This window comes from Dermacentor andersoni, chromosome 1 (assembly GCF_023375885.2).
Source record: "Dermacentor andersoni chromosome 1, qqDerAnde1_hic_scaffold, whole genome shotgun sequence".
Classification (NCBI taxonomy): Eukaryota; Metazoa; Arthropoda; class Arachnida; order Ixodida; family Ixodidae; genus Dermacentor; species Dermacentor andersoni.
Window position 1 is genome coordinate 210,874,974 of NC_092814.1, and position 19,214 is coordinate 210,894,187.

General features: G+C 44.0%; 1 protein-coding gene across 1 annotated transcript; it reads left to right on the forward strand.

The window, feature by feature from the left end:
• The first annotated feature begins 7,506 nt into the window (after positions 1–7,506).
• LOC129380857 (nose resistant to fluoxetine protein 6-like) lies at positions 7,507–17,336 on the forward strand. The gene is made up of 11 exons (XM_055063013.2): positions 7,507–7,964; positions 8,391–8,567; positions 9,252–9,345; positions 11,261–11,344; positions 12,515–12,680; positions 13,320–13,402; positions 13,520–13,642; positions 13,795–13,915; positions 14,129–14,315; positions 15,269–15,411; positions 17,060–17,336. The coding sequence occupies exons 1-11, from the start codon at positions 7,907–7,909 to the stop codon at positions 17,255–17,257; spliced, it is 1,434 nt and encodes a 477-aa protein (XP_054918988.1). The 5' UTR covers positions 7,507–7,906; the 3' UTR covers positions 17,258–17,336.
• The last annotated feature ends 1,878 nt before the right edge of the window (positions 17,337–19,214 follow it).

Genomic DNA, 19,214 nt, shown 5'->3' on the forward strand with positions numbered 1-19,214 from the left:
GTTCATTTTTTAACAATTAAACGAAATGACGACATCATTGACAACTAAGATGCGCAACTGGTAGGAACATTTGGTTCCTTTCGCGCACCGCCATTTGGAACTTCTATATTACGTGACCTCTCCCTCCACCCTTCCCCAATGTAGGATCGCAAACGGGATATTTAAGTCTGGTAAATCCCCTTGCCTTTCCTATTTCTTCTGTCTGTGCATTAAGTAGGAGTTTAATTGGGGGAACCTGTGCAGAAACGAAGCACGTTATCGTTCGTGCACGCCGATATTTCCCAGAACGTTCAGCAAGCTGAGCAGAAAAAAAAATGCTGAAAGGGGAAGAAAGTACCTAACAGCAGTTGCAATCATAAAAGAAAAGTGTGCGCAATAACTTGTAAAGAAAACTGAAATCTTTGCTGGCTATACAGCCTGCAAATATTGATGGACAAAAATTATTCGGATGTATTGTTGTGGCGGAAAACCAACGAAGATCCTTTCGTTTCGTTCACTGCGCAAAATTAAATATTCAATTCTTATGTGACTCGCAACTGGTGCAGCTCAAACCACTGCTGCGGAATGCGTTGTAAAATACAGTAGCCGAGTCAAGGTAGAGCAGCGTAAAAAATTTGCGCAGGGATCCACGAGAAGGTGCGTTGATAACGAGCATGAACAATGAGAAAAATGCTACGAACTTAGCATTTGAAGTGCTTGCAAGCGAAACTGCACTCAAATGCAGATCACAAGCCTAGCGATGACAAATAAGCCTAGAAAGAAAAGAGTAAGGTGGTTAAACCCCACTACACGTATATTTGAATTACATGTTTGACCTGGCGGAAGCAAACAAGCGATGGGTATTTGCAAGGATAAACACAGCAGTTCTTCCGGGTTGCGCTCGAGAGGTTTTCCGCCTCTGGTCTTTGAGATCTTAGAGAGCTGTGCGACACTTTGCTGGAATGACGGCGTCGAAGCTCTTGCTGATTTGGACTGCCTTAACGGCGCTGCAACGCTGTTCCACGGATGCAGTTGAAAAGCAGTGGACGAATATTCAAAGAGATCTAACCGATGTGTCCGACCTGCTACTAAAGAAGGTGTGGCCTGCAGCCTCTGAAGTGGCAGCTGACGGCAACATCAGCGTGCCATGCACATCCGCCTTGTTGAAGATGTTCTCCGCATTGAAGCGCCAGGAGTCATGGCTCATCAAGAGTGAGTACCTCGCACAAAATATAGTTCTTCGCATTGTTGATCCCGGCCAAATCTTCTCCTAACTCACACCTTCTACCTACTTTTGAGTGGAAAGAAAACGACCTTCAGAATTTGCTGACAGCTATACAGACATGCAATCGTTAGCTTTGCAGCTTTTCCTCGCTTTTTCATTTGCCCGTAGGTCGCGTCACTGCACGATGTAACTATTCAAGCTACGTGCCACTGAACCCCGAACTCTTGACGTCGTTCCACATTCGTATACTTGAACACTACGAAAAGAGTGAGACGTCATAAGAAAAATCACCACTCAAGTACTTCGTACACATGGCTAACCAACGAAGCTGGAACGTGCAGCCCCCATGTTTATCACTAGGTTAATCCCGAAGATTCATTAAACGGCGGCTTGGTAAGCTACCGGATCCTCGGTACGCAGTTGCTCCTAGTGCTCGGCTGCACGAGCCTGTTCTTGCGCCCGGGCTGCAGCATCGGCACGGCGTAGACGAGCTCGTTCGCGGTTCTGCTCGCGGCGTTGCTGATCGAAAGTTGCCCGTTCCTCAGGAGTACGTATGACGCGTGGCCTACCCATTTCGGAGCCGGAGAGAAACTGCTGTGCGCGCGCTCGGCTGCGGCGGAGAGCAACGACGACATTACTGGCGCAGCAAATCGGGCTCCTCTCTTGCTCTCTTTATTTTTTTTTTTTTTGCGCATGCGCATGTGGTATCGCCGAGGGGTCCTCGGCGTACAGGCGACAGGCGGATGGAAGGACGAATCGGCTAGCCATACGCAGCTTTGCTGTAAAAGACAGTGTGGTTAACCAGGCTTAGCCAAATTGGCTACCCTGTTCTGAAGAATGGATGACAGGGACTGAAAAATGAGAAAAGGAGCAGAGAAGAAAAGTCCACAGTATGCACGGACACACACGAAACGAAACGTTCATTGTTCAGTTCATCACAAAGGGTCATATATATATATATATATATGTAGGCTGGTGCAGGCTGGCGCCCTTTGTGACTTTGGAAATCGCAGACGCCGTGAGCCCACGGTCCCAGTATCGATTCCAGAGATGTGCGATGTATTTTAGTGTGCTAAAATGGCGTATATTAGCAAGAGCTGCTCCATCAGATGAATTCTTTATTATTTAATTTATGACTGGGGTATTTTTAGAATACCTAAATTAGAAAGAGACAGGCGTTGCTAGGTGTTCTGAACAAGTGTGCAAATGAGTTTCGCTTTAAATGCAAGAAAAAAAGAAAGCTTTGACGGGGCTTAATTATCCGCGTGGCACATTCGATTTACTCGGCGGCGCAAACTAATGCTATGCCATTCCTCTGAAATGTTGTGCCACGCGGCGAGCACTGGCTTTATCATTAACGTAGAAGAGTCTGGTACTGGGCCTGTTGGTACATAGCTTGACAAACAAACGACGAAACCCAGCCTTTAAGCCGTTAGGGGCGCTTTGTCACCTTTGCCCAGTTTCAGTTGCACCACGATTGTGCCAACGTATTGTACTGCACTGTACTGCACTGTTTCGAAAAAGCAAAAATGGTAATAAAGGAATGCAAGGAGCTTTCGTGTCCTATATGAACCGTAGGTGCAGAAGCCTTAAATCGCTAAGTTTAGTAGCTATGAATTTACCCAAAGCACGCGATTCGCGAACAAATAGAGCCGCAAAATTATAGGGTTTTACAGTGCCATGTAAACGATGTAGTGCCTAAAAATATATATACCGCACGAACTTAAAGTTGTGACCTGTGTGGTGTTTAAACAAAAACGATGCTTTAGATAACACGTACGTTGCATAGAATGAAAACAGAGACCATTGTGCGCATTGTATTTATTTTATAACACTTAGTTAACCACTTCACGAAAGCTTTGCTTCACATAGATTCCAAGGATTGCACGTTGGACCTGCATATAATTATTAATTAATTAATTAATTAATTAATTAATTAATTAATTAATTATTAATTAATGAATTTATTTATTAATTTATTTATTCACGTTACCTTACAGGCCCACTGAAGGGCATTGAGTAAGGGGGCAACAGCAATTACATGACAAAAATAGCAAAGTGCAACATCGTTATACAATATTGATACGCAACAAATTGCAATGTGATCCGGGAGACTGTTCTAATGTGCAATAGCTCTTGGTAGTGGTGATGACTTAAATGCCTGCGTTTGACTATGAATCCGTATGAAACTAAGTGCGTTGTGAATGCGACGAGATGTGCGCACAGGAGCATGAAGCGGCAAACAGTGAAAGTTCTTATAGTAAACGTGCCTGTGAAACAGACATTGCTTTAAATTTTATTGCTTTAAATACTCGGGGCTCAGTTAGACCGAATCAGTGAATCAGCAGCTAGATATACCTTTGGATGTAGGGAATGTTGTAAAGTCAGAAGCAAAGCTTTTAACACCCCCGAAGTATTTTGGAAAACAGAAATTTTCAGACGTTTTGTCCACGAAGAGAAAAATAGCAAAGTGCACTGCATTGGTTTCACATGCAATTGGTCACTACATGATTCGATTTGAAAATGTGCGCTAGTGCTAAAAAAAAAAAAAAAGAAATCGGCTTTTTCACAACACCCATGTGTGTAGAAATTTGTGCCTTATCTTGCAATATGTGCTTTAAAATAACACCTACATGCACGCCGCCAGCTTACATAGCATATTCTTCATATGTAAGCATGCAGTGAAATCTTGATTTAGCTTACGTCTATAAGATAGTGTGCACGTGTAAGCAAGTATTGTTTATGGACCAACTTATTTCAAGCACCAGCCAAAGTAACTCAGTGGCTGCAGCACTCTGCTACTAAGCATGAGGTCGAAAGTTTGATTCCTGGAACAGTGACCGCATACCAATGGCGTGGAAAGCAAAACGTTCGGGAACCGCACTAGAGGAGCACTTTAAAGAATTGGAGAGGGTCAGAATTAGTCCGGGGATCTCCACGATGGCTTCTCTCAGCCCCTGCCTCGAGTTGGGATGGCTCACTCACTCACTCACTCACTCACTCACTCACTCACTCACTCACTCACTCACTCACTCACTCACTCACTCACTCACTCACTCACTCACTCACTCACTCACTCACTCACTCAAAAAATAAATAAATAAATAAATAAATAAATAAATAAATAAATAAATCAGTCAATCAATCAATCAATCAATCAAATAACCAACCAATCAACCAACGAATAAATCAGCCAATGAATCAATTGTTTGAATTGACTGACTGATTGATTGATCATTAGTCATCAGAAGAAAGTCGCTGTTCACTAAAACTGAAACTGGTCCCTGAATGTGCAAACATAGAGACACTTGAAGCAATAATTTTCCGCAGTGACTGCTTGAACAAATCAGGCAGTTATTTCACGCCACCCATACCGTCGCCCACTTTTAATTACTTCGTCCAATTTCTGAATATTTCGCTCCCAACAACAAAGCGGTGTGTCATGGGCAACAAAAGATTACGGGACTCATTATTTTCGAAACAACTGAATTCGTGGAAAGCCTCAGTATATAGCATCAAATTCAGAGCTGCTGTTTGCTGTAGGCTGCGTTACCAATGCAGTGATCTATGAAGTTAGAAGCTGCATGGCGTTAACAAAGCAGAAATCCAAAATATTCGTGGAAGCCATACCCCGTAAGCTTTTGACGCTGACTTTACATGCACTTTGCTTCAATGTTCACGCAGTACCTAGTCAAAATAATATTACAGCGAAGGTGTATATGGCTACCCGATTCGTCCATCCGTCAGTCGCCTGTGCGCCGAAAACTCCTCCGGCGCAATCCCATGCGCATGCGCCAAAAAAAAAAAAAAAAAATACAATGAGAAAGAGAGTCGCGCAATTGCCTGGGCCAGTAGTCACGTCGTTGCTCTCTGTCGCAGCCGAGTATGCGCGCAGTAGTTTCTCTCCGGCTCCGAAATGGGTAGGCCACACGCCATACGAACTCCTGAGGAGCAGGCAGCTTTGAATGAGCAATGCTACGAGCAGAAACGGAAACGAGCTCGTCTACGCCGTGCCGATGCTGCAGCTCGGGCACAATAACAGGCTCGTGCAGCCGAGCGCAAGCAGGAATTGCGTACCGAGGATCTGGCAGCCTACCAAGCCGTCATTTAATGAACCGTCGGGATTAACCCAGTGATAAACTTTAGGGTCACACGTTTCAGCTTTGCTGGTTAACCATCTATGTGGAGTGCTTGGGCGGTGACTTTTTGCGTGTCAGCCAGCAATAATTGTACTCCGTGAATCGCTTTCGTGTACTACGAGTATTTTTACTCGCATTAAAAAGGCTACTCTTGTTTTTTACAAATATAGATAGATTACATACAGCGATCGATGAGAAGCGTGCTGGGCCCCTAATCCAAAGGTCCGTGGATTGAAACGACGCTCTGCTATACGTTTATTTTATTTTTTAGAGTAATACATGAACCTGTGGCTGTGGTATAAACTAAAGAATGCGGACGTTAACAAACTAAACAATTTAACAAAATTGTTGGTCAATTTATCAGCCTATTCATGCTATAGTTATTTTCTTAAAGAACTATCCTAAGTGCCATGCTGAATGCGCAACCTGAGAAAAGGAAACACTATGATTTGCACGTTTATCTTGTTCATCATGCAGGTACGTGACTCCTCAAAAAGCTCAATGTTATTTTCTTTTCTTTCCGTTTTTATTCCTGCTTCTTCAGTGGTCCTTGCCAATGGCTTCTTGCCTAGCAACCTACTCGAAGGTGGAGTAGTGAGCCTCGGAGGCTACGAACAATGCCTGCACACCGCAGCCCGCGGCCGGAATGGTGACGCCTACATCAAGGGCCAATATTGCTCGCTCTTTTTGCAGCCACCTCGTCATGTAATGGAAGAAATTGTTCGCCGTTTTAACCAAGATGGAGACTTGCAGGCAAGCAATCACCACCACGTCGGGAAACTTTGACAATACGCAGCGTACTCGCAACGGTTGGGTTTCCGAGAAACGATAACTCATTATCAGTCAACTCATTAGCAGGAACAGTAACTCAGCTATTGCTTTGGGAAACTGTACAAACGGGCATCAGTATTTTAGGAAGCTTCAGGAAGGGCGACACTCGGTTTTGATATTTTAGTTCCTGGAACCTATGAAACATTGAAAATAAGATTACTGTTAACATGACATGGTGCGCATCGACATTGGTTCTACCTGTTCTCAGCTGCACTCTTTAGCTTCTACATGGCATAGTTTCCAAAAGCGCAACATACATCTTTTCAGGGTCGCTTCAGCCCCTTGATAGCTACGGCGGACACGAAGAGTGGAAGACAGAGCGTGCGTATCGGTATTTGCACGCCGTCTGCCTGCACAGTCACTGACCTGAACGCACTGGTCTCGGGTGGTATGGTTGTTCGGTTCAGTTTCTTATTTATCCGATACTGAGAGCATCATTCTCAGTAATGCTTTTGTGTATGGTAACATGAAAATATGCTATCTGATCATACGAAATCAAATTCTAACGGGTAGAATAATAAAATAATAATATTATAGCAGTCATAAAAGGGATATTCGCGTAATCCTGCTGTCATGGGGGATGACATGCTCTTTCATTCACTCTGATGGTTGCAATGCACCAAGATATTAGACGTGTATATTTTCAAACGAAAAGCAACATTCGCAGGGCCAAATACATCTAATATTTGTTACGCTATGAGCTTGCTCTTTTAGCGAATGTATGACATTTTTATTTGTTTCAGCTATTTTTCGTGCAGGGCAAACTACCCCATAAATTTCTTGTGCCTAACTGCACATATTTTATAATGGATTGCCGGGATACATATATCTGTAGCTGACTGCTGCCATACAAAATATTCAGCATCAGCAGAAAATGTTTCCATTTCAACTGTTTACTAAGGCGAGTAAGTGTGCATGCTGGTGAAATAAAGTCGCGTAATAATTTCGTGTCACTATAATTCATCTTACTGTAGCATCAGTTCTACGATTACAGCCAGTTCGAACAACCTAAAGAAAACGATTATTTGTAATAACTTAATTACCTAAAACACTTTATAACCGATTACAACCAGCTAGCATCAGGTGTCAGTATATAAGATGCCCAAATGAAATGTTTTCGCTTTATAACAAACTTCAACAACAAAGAAATGAATTATCACTGCAGTGATATCGTATATCAACGCACAGAGAGACACCACAAACCTCCTGCAGCAGGTACTTCATTGCTTACCCATTAGAACCCCTCGAAGCTGTGGTTTACGAAGAGGCTATGCCAATGTGGGGGGGGGGGAGGGGGGAGGGGAGGGCTGAAAGTGCTGTCAGTAGGCCAAATAGTAAATGCAAATAATAAAGTGAGAGACTACTGCACGGGCGCTTTGTGCAATAAATGAAGTTGTGCGTTTGCGCTCCTGTCCTATAGTGCCTTTTATCACGTACTTTATCACTGCGCCTTGCTTTCAAGATCGTACTGGATATTCCACTTCTGAGCGCTACCACGTTACTACGATTGGTGGACTAACACATTACGACTGTCTTAGTTTTACAGCAATACGGGATTCAGGCTTCCGTGAAAGGGTGCAGGTCCGGCGAAGCGAAAGCGTGGACTTGGGCGCAGGTGTTTTCAGTGTGAGGAAACTGTCAAAGGAAAACACCAGACAGCCGCGAAAGGAGCATGCGCTGACTTGCGGCATTTTCTGCTTTGCGCAGAACGATTCTTTCGACACTCCTCTGCATGGTGCTTGTGGCCACTGCAATTGAAAAGTGGAGCACGGACCACGAGTGCTTGTCAGGTAGGGCGCGCGCTTTCTTATAACAATATACACACAGAATAAAGCATGACTTTAAGACTAATATAACCGGCATGGCAGGCATATTTATTACCGCCAGTAGATGCAACTCATGCAGGTAGGCCGTCATCGTCGGATGTTGCTAGTGGCAAAAGTAGCCTTCTTCGTTGAATATTGCGGCCACCAAAAGTGACCTGGATTACCTATGAGCACGTGCGACGTCGCTACCCTAACCAACATGCTGTCATGATGACAAAACAAGTCTACCTATTAAACTGTTAAAGGCGTTGGTTGTCCTTTCAGATCAATTTTAACTCAATTCAACGCCCTATTTCACTTCATGAATTCCATCGTTTGGCCTTCCACGTGTATACTTTTGCTACGAGTACAATTTTTTGAATGTTTACTTTGTCTTGCGTTATCTGACAGGGCCATTACTGAAGACGGTAATAATTTTTTCTGCAATATCGAATACGAGAGCGCTCCTGAAGACAGAAAATACAGGACTGAATCAATCCCTCCTATTTTTGAGCGGCCTGAAAGTATTTTGCGCCTACTGGGTTTTGCTCGACCACGAGTACATCGCCCTTCAGGCAGAATTTTTGCGTAAGTATCATCATTTTCAGAAGCTTTCAGCCAATCCCTCTCGTTGTTTGTAAGATTTGTATCTGGCTTGGCGAAGTGACGCTGCCCTTTCAAAAACTGCACGAATTTTGATACACATTCATGAGCGTGTGCATCTGAGTTCGGGGTTAGAAGTACAAAAGTGTGAAATGTCCAGGTCCCCTTCATTCAGCCGGCCCATTGGGATGGCTTCTTGCAGTGGCATGTTTGTATTTTACGCTTGACAACGCAGTCAGCAGATGGCTGCAGTGACGCAGCTACGTTGCTGCAGAACCGGCAAACCTGTCGGTAAAAGGTTCCTCACCCACTGATATTATTGCGACTTTATTAAGCGGTAGTAGCAGGCTCTTAAACGTCCATTGGGTAGCTTAAAGCGTGGACAGTGACTTTGGGTCATCTGAAAATAAGAGGCTACAATTTTTGCAAAAAGGACAAGGTTCAGGAGATTACTTGACTGCCTTAGTATAAGTCTCAAACATATTTACACCACGCTCGATTATTTCTGTCATTATTGCAGAATAAAGCGTAAAAATTGGTGTAATTGTCTAAAAATAGACCACATACGACAGAAAAGTTTCCGAAACACAAAACAGTCAACACTTCCTTTTTTAGGCCAATAATTTATGTTAAGAAATTAAAGATTTTATTCTCTTTGTTTTTCCATAGACAGCCCATTTGAGTTGATGCGATTGTCATCGAAGCCTTCGTTTCAATTTATCACCAACGGCGTTTTAAGTGTGGCGACGTTTTTCTTCATGAGGTGAGTCACTGACTTTAGTAGTGCTGCGTAGTGACAGTATTACACAGCACGAGGAGTGTGGGCCGAACGCATAATGTTCGCATATTTCCCTATAAATGACAAGAAATCAGATATTCATGCACTACAATACAAACCACAATACAGTTTTTCATAGAAGCGCGCGTGAGTTTCGATTGGCAGCTTCGTGCTACTCTCGGTTAGAAGATATTTCCTTTGAGGAAGCTCAGAAGCGCGCGCCACCAAGCAAAGAATTAGTGCGCAAAAATGGCGGCCAATAAGACTTTTGAGTGTATATAGATTTAACATTCTTAGTGCGTCAAACTAGTGTTTGAGTTCGCAACTTTGCCACAGCTTGTTGAAGTTTGGTGTATGTTAGGCGCACGGTGCGCGCTTATGCTTTAACACTTCTCCAACACAAGACTTGACACTAGGGCATGTTAGTACTGTCTGAAAGTGAGACAATAAACGCAAACAATATGGTATATATCATTAATACACTTGCAAATTTGCTAAGAAATGGACAAACTGATCCGGCCTACGTGAACCAACCTCACAAAAGGGGCCGAAAGTGAGAAAAAAAGAAAGATCACCGGGTTCCCGTGATTATTTCGTTCCCTTAACTCAATCAGTGCGAAGAGAAATTATGGGTCACATACACCTGGACACGTTTGGAGAATATCGGGAGATGTTAAGAAGGGCCCTTCGAAACACCTGGGGAACAATGGGAGAAGTTTAGTGCCACCGAATGGGGCCCTGAAACTGCTGGACAAGTCTAAGAGGCTGCGCAATAATTTCAAGAAGCGTATAATTTCATTAGGAGTTCTTGGAGGGCTAGCAGGTGCATTTGTTAGCACCGATAGATTGCGCACATAAACGCTAAACCACACAATGAAACATGCATAAGATAAGCGCACGCTACCAACCGAGTTGTCTTGGCGCTCAATCGTCTGCGCAGCCATTGTGCCACTAAACATCAAGCATACATAAACAGTTTCAGTATTTACAGTAAAATATGTGGCGCACCGCAACGCACATATCGCAACACAGATAATGCTCCAGATTGCTAGACAGTACATGAAAATGAATTGGTAACGATTTATACCAGTACTTTTTGCGACCAACAATGATGAAATAAGCATCGAAAAAAAAAAAACAGCGTGCTTTTCAACTATTCTAAGTGCATCGTGTAATGTAATAATGTATTGTGTAAGTGTAATGCAATAATGCATTGCTGCACGTCTCCAAAACAAAGCACTAGCTCTTACGTTGGAATTACCCGAGGTTATGTTGGCATTGCATGAAAACACATGTTTTACTCAGAGGAATGTGTTTACAAGCTTACCGAATACTATAGTTACTTTGACTCCCTTGCATGAGTTTGCCGACGAGTTTTTGCGAATTGTAACTCCTGCGCTCGCCTGCAGATGTGAATTTTACTTCCTATGCGCTGAACCCTTTATGGTAGTAAATGACTTTGTTACAACAGATCAAATAAAGGTTTGGATTCAAGTATGACTAATCGATAGCAATATGGATGAAGTACTGGAGTTCCATGGGTCATGTTATGGGCAGAACACATAAGCCGTGGTACGTTAAATTAACAGAATGAGTGCTAGGGCAAAGAAACGCAATCGAGGATGGCAGAGAATTAGGTGGAATGATAAGGCCAGGAAACTTGCCGTTATTGATTAGGCTCACTCGAAGTAAAAATTAGACGATTGGCATTTGGCGAAATATCCCATTATTATATATGGACCTAAAGAGACGGTGGCGATGATGAACGCGAATAAAAAATGTCTTAATTACAGTTTACGTGCCAAATGTTGTGTTTTCCATTGCTGCAGCTATGGTTATTTTCCTGTTTCCTTACTACTGATTTTTATTGTTACAATGCTCACTCTTTTATCTACGACAGTGGTTTTGCGTTGTCATTCTCCATGGCTGGCTCACTTCCAAGCATACGTTCGTTTGCAGTGGCGATCGCTCGTAGGTACATAAGGTGCGTAATTTTTTTTTTCGAAAACAACACATAATGTGTGCTCTAAATTACCAATTTAGTACTTCCTATGTTTCCTTCTGCTTGTTATTTCAAACACGGTGTGTGTGGCCGAGCGCATGAAAGCTTCAACGTTACGTTTTAATTCACTGCTTCAACATAATTATTACAAAAGCTCGCTATATTTAACTTTTCAAGTTTTCTTACCCTTCCACCGAGCTGTCCACACTAAAAGTAAGCAATAAATAAGCTACGACTGCACATGTCATGCTTCTGTCACATTTATCCCATTTCTGAGCTCCTAATTACACAACCTACTCACTTCGGAAGAACTGTCATGGCTAATTGTTGATTGCAGTAGTATTTGACACTGCTACATAGCGAAAGCATTTGCATCACAAATTTGAGGAAATAGTAATTTCCGATAAGTTCTGACCGATGATTCCAGTAATCTGAAGCTTGACTCTATACCGTAGAGGCAGCTTGATACGGACAGAACGAACCCTGGTCGAAAGCAGATATTTTTCTTTATTTTCATTTATAACTTTTCTATTCTGTCTATAAGCGCAATTTGTTTTAACACTTGGAAGGAGACGAAAAATAGGCCACAGCCTCATAGACGTCTTTGAAGCCGCGATATTTCAGACTGTGAATTTAAAGCATTAAGCTAACAGGCACATGCGATATGTACAATGCGGCGCTTGTTATTGGTGTGCACCTTTGCGACCGTTCATGGCAAACTGGCCTGTTGGCATTCTTAATCACAGCTATGTGCCGTTGGGAGAGATGGAAAGGTAAACTGTTCACAGCAGTTGCAACACATACTCCTTTGTATTTTTGTGTTCCCGCATGAAAGAGGATGACGTGATTCGCATTGCGATCTGATGCGTCGATCATATGATCTCTAGAGGGGCACGTCAGCAATCAGGTTTTACGTCAGTGTGAGAGCGCGGGCTTCAGCAATTACGTGTAAAGCACGGCTGCAGTTTATGTTGTCCGTTGGCGCTACATTCTAGTGGCTTACTCCACAATTCATGCTGACTTCAGATAATAATTAACAGCTGCATTGTGCGGCGATTACTGTTTGCACGCGTGCCACAACGGGAGACATACCGTTTAAAGCTTGTGGATGAATAGTATGCCGAAGTACGCTGGCTGCCCATTGTCGTCCAGGTTGACGTGTCCAGTAATGGTGGTTGTGCTCATGGCCTTCCTCGTGCCCCTAATTGCCGACGGCCCTGCCGATTCGGAACTGCTGCCACAGCAGTTGAGCGGCTGCTACACCAACTGGTGGGCATTATTGGTGCACGTTAACGACTTCATGCCTCGGGACCAAATGGTAAGCGATTCATTGCCCTCAGTTGTAGACCATGCAAATGAGCCGCCACACCAGCGCGGGACCCCGAAACATCGGACTCAGCAACGTGTAAAATGACTCAGCAGTGTTAAGAAATTTAATCCGGACAGCCATTCAGGCATGACCGAACTGTGAATATAGCGAGTATAGCCCACAGTGAATCTAGCGTTCTAGAGTTAAACACGAACGAAAACGTTCGTGTACCTATATTTATGTTTACGTTGAATAACACGAGTTGATCAGCACTAATATAAAGCCGACTTCTCCCATATACAACGCCTCACATAGCCAATGTCTTGCTTTGGAACGTTATACTTTATCAGTCAATCAATATCCCCAACTTAGTGTGGTTTCCCGCTTTCACTAAAGAAACATCGAAACTGTGCATTTCGCTGGCACAGGAAGCGAGAAATCGTCGAATTATAAGTGCAAATGAACAATCGAGAGAACATATTTAATGTCAAGTCCAATCCCCATCCTTCTCTCGAGGGCAAGCGAAGGTATCAATAACTTTGCAGCAATAGTATTAATATTTCCATGTGGTTGCCGACGAAAAATAAGCGGCAACATGCGCCTTTAACGTTACGTGTTGCTCTCTCTATTTTTTATTCTCAATTACAGTGCCTAACCCACCTTTGGTACGTTGCTGCTGATATGCAGATATTTGTAGCCGTCGCCCTCCCGCTGGCGGTGCTTCTGAATAGGTATGATATTATTCAGTGGCCGTAGAAGATAATAATAGAGCGATAACCACGGGTATATAGCCACATTTCTCGCGTCCTCCAACCCTCCTCCTTCTTGTAACTTATTTCTTTTTTCAGGAATAAGAAAGCCGGCTTTGCTGTGGCTTTCGTGACATGTGCAGCGTTCGCTAGTTTAGCTGCGGCGCAAACTTATCTTTGGCAGCTGTTCCACGGAATCACCTTCGGAAACAGTGATGTGAGGTATTGGCCATCTTGTCACTGTTGAAAAAGACGTCGCGTCGTCCAAGAATGTCGAACAGTTCTCAGCGCGAAATTAAAGGGACAATTTAAGTTTGCATAGACGTGATCTTGAGGCTTCATCCGCGACTAATTATTGTTTTCTCTACTTTTAGACGATTTTCGAACACGCTGGAATACGTTCATTTCAAGCCATTTGTCCACATCCCAACGTACGTCTGCGGTACTGTCTGTGGCTTTCTCGCAAACAGACTGAAAGGAAAGCTACTGCACAAGGTAGTACACATAAGCCACAATGGGTGTCAGAAACGTGTGCAAGCGCTGGGACATGGACATGATCGTCCAAGTGTGCCGCTGCTGCACGTTGCTCTGCTAAAACAATACCACACACTGCACTCATGTACCGAGTGTACAAGAATTTTCAAAACGGCTTAATTAGCTGAAGGAGTTTATTTGCTGTAGCTCAAAATGCCATTCTTTCCATTACAGAGAACAGAAGCTCTTCTTTGGTTGCTGTCGGCCTGTCTCCTGTGCTCGGTTATGTTTGTGACGATTCCGTGGAATGGAGGTCGCTTCCCCGCTGACTCTGTTATTGCCCTGTACGGAGGCTTCCACAGACTTGTCTGGGCACTGGGTCTGTCTTGGCCCTTCATTGCCTGTGCGACTGGAAAAGGAAGTGCGTGAGCTGCTTATACACACCTGTGCTTTTCTCTGACCCCAATACCTAACTTGAAGACTATGCCAGCAAAATGGCAGCATTTGAAACGCTGAACGTGTGTTCTCACCGTCACTTATCAAACTCACGTCTTGTTCCCTGCTTTCCTTGACCCTGCGCAGAGTGTCTGTGTAGAGTACACAGAGCTCTTGCCTTCTAATTTCTTTAAGTAAACGTTCTGATGGTCTCTCTCTCTTCCTTTGTCTCAAAGGATAAAAACGTGGTCAGGAAACTGATTGTATCGGTGAGACGGGCCCAGGAGCTGCCAGCATGCGTCGATATCTATATTTGTCACTCGTATTAAATACACGAAAGCGTTTACGGACTTCTACGCCAATTCGCATACGCTTTAAAAACAAAAAACGGCGGTACTTGAGATTGCAGCTTGCCTTAAAGACAACCCCATTTAGTTATTCTACTGCTCGGATTTTTAACTTTTTTAGCTAACCATTGGCAGAAGCATTGCTAAAAAGTGTATATGAACAAACACAAAATCAGATGAATTGAAACTTTTCGAGACTATGCGGCAGTATTGGCGTAATGCTAACTGCGGTAGATTTTAGCAATGTTATCGGCGGAACGCGGTTGACCCATAGCCTAAACCATCCCTAAATTAAGTGCAGCCTAGTCACTGAGACCTGGAAGCAAAATAGGAGAGGCCATAATCTGAGACAAATGCACTCGAAGTGGCGTGCCAAGTCAGAGAGATTTTGCCTTTTTCATGGCCTCTAGAACGCTGAAGTTTGCCGTCAGTCGTCAGCGGCGTTGTGCAGGTATTGATCTTTTGGTGCATAGTTAGCTGCTGCACGTTGCGTACGTTTAGTCACGTGCACGTAAAGATGTGTATTTTGCATCCTTTTCCCCTCCGTGAGCTTAGATTGGCTTCTTTTTTCTTTTTAATTCTTTTTACGAAGGCGTCCTGTACAAATTCCTGGCATGGAAGGCGTTCCTACTGCTGTCACGGCTCACCTATGGAATTTACCTCACGCACCTTCTTTTTAATCTGCTGCGCATGGCGAATACAAAGACACCGATAAATGTGGACGAGTTTTTGCAAGTATGTGTTGCAGCTTATGCGTAGGTTTGCAAGCGCTGTTGTCAATTTCCTTATCGTTATTACGAGGCTGCTGCGGGAGCCTCATAGAATCAGCTTTACATTCTTGAACAACTTGACCTAAGCAAATAATATTGGAATATAAGCCAATATATCGATATATATATATATATATATATATATATATATATATATATATATATATATATATATATATATATATATATATATATATATATATATATATATATATATATGTGAAGGACGACACGATGCATGCGACGATGCCCGGACAACAAATAAGTAATAGGGGGCTAAACCAGTAATTATCTCCCTATGCCTTAAAAACACGTACTGAAAGAGACATTTGTGGGTACCTTAATGAATATAAGAACAAGAAAAGCTTCTTGCCCAACGCGTTCCCTTATTCTTGTTTAATTAGGGGCAGGCGAACATTATTAGTTTTGAATACGAATCGAATATTACATTCTAACTGTTCGATTGCGTATTTGAAAGGGAAATATTCTTTATTTTCGAATTTTCAAGGCTAACCAAATCTTTCGTGACAACCGACTGTTAAATTCTGATTAATACCTTCCGCCTGCTACATAAAACATTGCAAATTATCAGATGTAAAGCCCTGAGCAAACATTTTTTTAGCAATGCAGAAACAACATGGGCTATACAAGCTTTGTGTTGGTCTTCGCAATGAAAGCCTACATGATAATCTGGAATTTTTATTGTAGCCTGTTAATTAGTATTTATTGCAGTCTAGTTATTTTAGTAGTTTTATCGGTTAGTCTTCCACCTGTGATGTTTTCTTTCTAACGGGCCCTTTTACATGTGTTTAGGGTACGCATGTCTTTCAGCAGCTTTTTTTTCCCCCACAAGTTCTCTTCCATTTTACGGGAACGGTTGACTTAGCCTTTTTCTAAAAGTCATAGAGCAACCATTCTCACTTGGAAAATTAATTCGGAACCAGTTTCTAAAGTTGTTGAGAGGCTAGTCGTGCAATTTTAATGACAATTAGTGATCTTGTGCTTAAGGTTGATAATTTCCACCCAATACTTAGCTGTATTTTTTGCTCTATTCAGTGCCTGTTAATACCGAAGTAAATATTCGTTCTGTAAATATATGAGTTCACGTTTTGTTATTCGACACTTGATGCAATTTTCGATACTTCCTATTCGTATTTGATTAGTACTCGAAAAAGTTGATATTCGCCAGACAGCTAGTCAGACTGAAATGTGTCAAACGAACTAATAACTTTAGAGGCGTCCAGTCTGGAAGTTTTTAAATAAATCACCATTTGAAACCAATTCAAGGTTACATTTCAAAATTCATCCCGGAATCAGAGCTACTGTGTGTGACTCCACAGTTCTTATGATAAAATCGAAATCAGCTGTGTCTGCATTAAGGTTAACATTTAAAGGAACCCAAAAAGTTATTTCTTGCCATGTCGGTGATGCTTTAAGTCAAGTACAGTGAGACAGATGGCAGAACGTAACAATAACTTATCGTCGATCCGAAGTACTACACTCGCGGTGAACCGATGTACAAAGCAGCGTGTCAGTCATATTCATGTGAATTGAGAACAAGTGGAAACTAACATAATGTAAAACTGAGCTGTTTTTCTGTGGCATCTTTTCAGCTGAGGAATTCCATTGGAACGTTTGGCCTCAGCGTGGCGTTGGCCTACGTGCTGTACATAATTTGCGATGGCCCAACACAGCAGATAGAAAGATGTCTTTTCAGGAAGACCGCTACCTCTCGTGCTAAAGTTTCTCCTCAAGAAAATGAAACTGCAACAATACCATCCTCTGATGTAGTGAGCAATGGCACCGCCTAAACTCAAGGGGTCGCGTTTGTTCTCTAATTCCGCATGTCCAGAGTGTTGTAAGTACTTGATTATTCAATAAATTACAAGGTTATAGAAACCTAATGTTTATGTTTGGCCTTATTTCGTTATCGATAATGTTCTAAGTGTACGTAAAGTCGGCAACGAGCGTTTACGGGGCGTGGCTTCCTTAACCAAGCAAGCAACCAACCGACCGACCGACCGACCGACCTACCGACCGACCGACCGACCGACCGACCGACCGACCGACCGACCGACCGACCGACCGACCGACCGACCGACCGACCGACCGACCGACCGACCGACCGACTGACTGACTGACTGACTGACCGACCGACCGACCGACCGATCGACCGACCGACCGACCGACCGACCGACCGACCGACCGACCGACCGACCGACCGACTGACTGACTGACCGACCGACCGACCGACCGACCGACCGACCGACCGACCGACCGGCCAACCGACCGACCGACCGACCGACCGACCGACCGACCGACCGACCGACCGACTGACCGACCGACCGACCTACCGACCGACCGACCGACCGACCGACTGACTGACTGACCGACCGACCGACCCACCGACCGACCGACCGACCGACCGACCGACCGACCGACCGACCGACCGACCGACCGACTGACTGACTGACCGACCGACCGACCGACCGACCGACCGACCGACCGACCGGCCAACCGACCGACCGACCGACCGACCGACCGACCGACCGACCGACCGACCGACTGACTGACCGACCGACCGACCGACCGACCGACCGACCGACCGACCGACCGACCGACCGACTGACTGACTGACCGACCGACCGACCCACCGACCGACCGACCGACCGACCGACTGACTGACTGACCGACCGACCGACCCACCGACCGACCGACCGACCGACCGACCGACCGACCGACCGACCGACCGACCGACTGACTGACTGACCGACCGACTGACCGACCGACCGACCGACCGACCGACCGACCGACCGACCGACCGACCGACCGACCGACCGACCGACTGACTGACTGACCGACCGACCGACCCACCGACCGACCGACCGACCCAAACAAACAAACAAACAAACAAACAAACAAACAAACAAACAAACAAACAAACAAACGAACAAACAAACTAACAAACAAACAGAAGAAATTCTAGCCAGTTACAGCGCGAAGTGTGTAAATAAATAGAATAATGTGTTCAGCGCGTATATTGGGTATATTGCGTACTAATGTTTTCTGAAACTTCTAAAAATATTTAATTCGATATTTTTACGTGCCTTGCACACCATCTGATTATGAGGCACGCCGTAGTGGGGGGCTCCGCATTATTTTGGCCACCTGCAGTTCGTCAACGTGCACCCAATGCACGATACACGGGCTTTTTTGCATTTGGCGCCCGCCGAAATGAGGCCGCCGAGACCGGGGCTCGATCCCGCGGCCGAGAAAACTTTTTTTTATCATTAAATGTATTTAAAGAGAGGTTGGTGCCTATGTGTGCCGCCGGCTACTCCTCTTCTCTTGCATCATAGTTGTCACCGGAAAGTTGTCAACAATAACAAAAGTGGACTAATAAACACATGAACGAGAACGAGAATTCGCGTACTAAGCCTCAGTACTGCATTATAAATAAATGTTCGCGCAACAGAAAGAGAGAGAGAGAGAGAAAATGATAAATGAAAGGTAGGGAGGTTAACCAGGACTGAGCCCGGTTGGCTACCCTACACTGGGGAAAGGGAAAGGGGAACGGAAAGATTAAAAAAAAAGAAAAGAGAAAGTTCACATAGAAAACACAACAACAGAAAAGTTCACATAGCATAAATACACACAAAACCGAAGTGTTCACACGCAACACATGAGTTCACACAGCATAAATGTTCACAAAACCAAGTGGTTCTTTTCTTATTGCATTTCTCCAATGACCAATGTTCGCGTCTCCAC

Coding starts and splice junctions, on each gene's coding strand:
- LOC129380857 (XM_055063013.2), top strand. CDS start 7,907: ATGGTGCTTGTGGCCACTGCAATTGAAAAGTGGAGCACGGACCACGAG. Junction 11,345..12,514: donor ATCGCTCGTAGGTACATAAG/GTGCGTAATTTT, acceptor ATTGTCGTCCAG/GTTGACGTGTCCAGTAATGG. Junction 13,916..14,128: donor AAGGAAAGCTACTGCACAAG/GTAGTACACATA, acceptor TTTCCATTACAG/AGAACAGAAGCTCTTCTTTG.